Source organism: Cebus imitator, unplaced genomic scaffold (assembly GCF_001604975.1).
Source record: "Cebus imitator isolate Cc_AM_T3 unplaced genomic scaffold, Cebus_imitator-1.0 Scaffold209, whole genome shotgun sequence".
Classification (NCBI taxonomy): domain Eukaryota; kingdom Metazoa; phylum Chordata; class Mammalia; order Primates; family Cebidae; genus Cebus; species Cebus imitator.
This window is the reverse complement of record NW_016107524.1, coordinates 3,745,642-3,746,861: the sequence shown is the minus strand read 5'-3', so window position 1 is coordinate 3,746,861 and position 1,220 is coordinate 3,745,642. Positions and strand designations below refer to the sequence as shown.

The 1,220-nt window shown below is 37.6% G+C and overlaps 1 protein-coding gene across 1 annotated transcript in view; it reads left to right on the top strand.

Annotated features, from left to right (window-relative positions):
• The window catches only part of EPCAM (epithelial cell adhesion molecule), a 16,911-nt gene that overhangs the window by 4,426 nt on the left and 11,265 nt on the right, over positions 1 to 1,220 (top strand). The window contains exons 2-3 of the mRNA XM_037745739.1: positions 15 to 122; positions 361 to 601. Of these exons, the coding sequence (XP_037601667.1) occupies positions 15 to 122; positions 361 to 601 (349 nt within the window). The remainder of the gene's footprint in view (positions 1 to 14; positions 123 to 360; positions 602 to 1,220) is intronic.

Below are 1,220 nucleotides of genomic sequence, written 5' to 3'. Positions count from 1 at the left end.
TTTTAATTTTCTAGAATGTCACTGCGAAAACTACAAGCTGGCCGTAAACTGCGTTATGAATAGCAAAGGTCAATGCCAGTGTACTTCAGTTGGTTCACAAAATACCATCATTTGCTCAAAGTGTGAGTAAAATATCGTTATTGCCTGTAAGCTTTATTTTGACTTAATACTTTTTTAATTGATGTGCCTTGCGTTGGAACGAGTTTTATTGGCTCAAATCTGAATTATGTTATAAAGTAAGTGTGGGAACACGTAAGTTTCAAAGAATCTTTGGCCCTGGAGCTTTAGAGTTAAATATTTTTTTCCCTGTAATCATGAAACCAGTTATTTTTCAGTTTGGCATTAAGGTTTCTTTTTCAGTGGCTTCCAAATGTTTGGTGATGAAGGCGGAAATTACTAACTCAAAACTTGGGAGAAGAGCAAAACCTGAAGGGGCTCTCCAGAACAATGATGGGCTTTATGACCCCGACTGTGATGAGAGCGGGCTCTTTAAGGCCAAGCAGTGCAATGGCACCTCCACTTGCTGGTGTGTGAACACTGCTGGGGTCAGAAGAACAGACAAGGACACTGAAATAACCTGCTCCGAGCGAGTGAGAACCTTGTGAGTGGGGCTCCCTATACTACTTGTTTTCATGCCGTTCAGATTCATTTAATTAAATTTTTTTTTTATATGTAATATGATTTCATGGTTTAGAATTCAGAAGAATGTCTATTGAAAAGCTTCCCTCTCATTCCAGTCCCCCTGGCTACCCAGTAGACCTCCACGGAATTGATGTCATCGATTAGTCTATAACCTTCTAGAGATAGTTGATGAATTTGTTATATATCTGTTTTATTATTTTTACATAAATGGTCGCATGTGAGGTACAATTTTCTTTTATATCTTTACTTGACATTATTCAGTATTTCATAGTTGCATTATTATTAAATGTTTGTAATTTAACCTATGTATTTGATCATTGTGTTTTAAAAGTGAGAGATGCTTGTTTTAGGGATTGTTTAATGAAAAGGATCAGAAACCCACTCAGGCTAGCTTAAACAAAAGAAGACTTCATTGGAAGGGACTAGAAACTGGGAAGGATGTCAGGACCAAAGTGGGCACTTTCTATTTGGTCTCCTGGAGACTCATTGTCAATTTTCTCTTTGTGCTTTTTTTTTTTTGAGACAATGTCACTCTGTCAGTCAGACTGTAGTCCAATGGTGTGATCTCAGCTCACTGC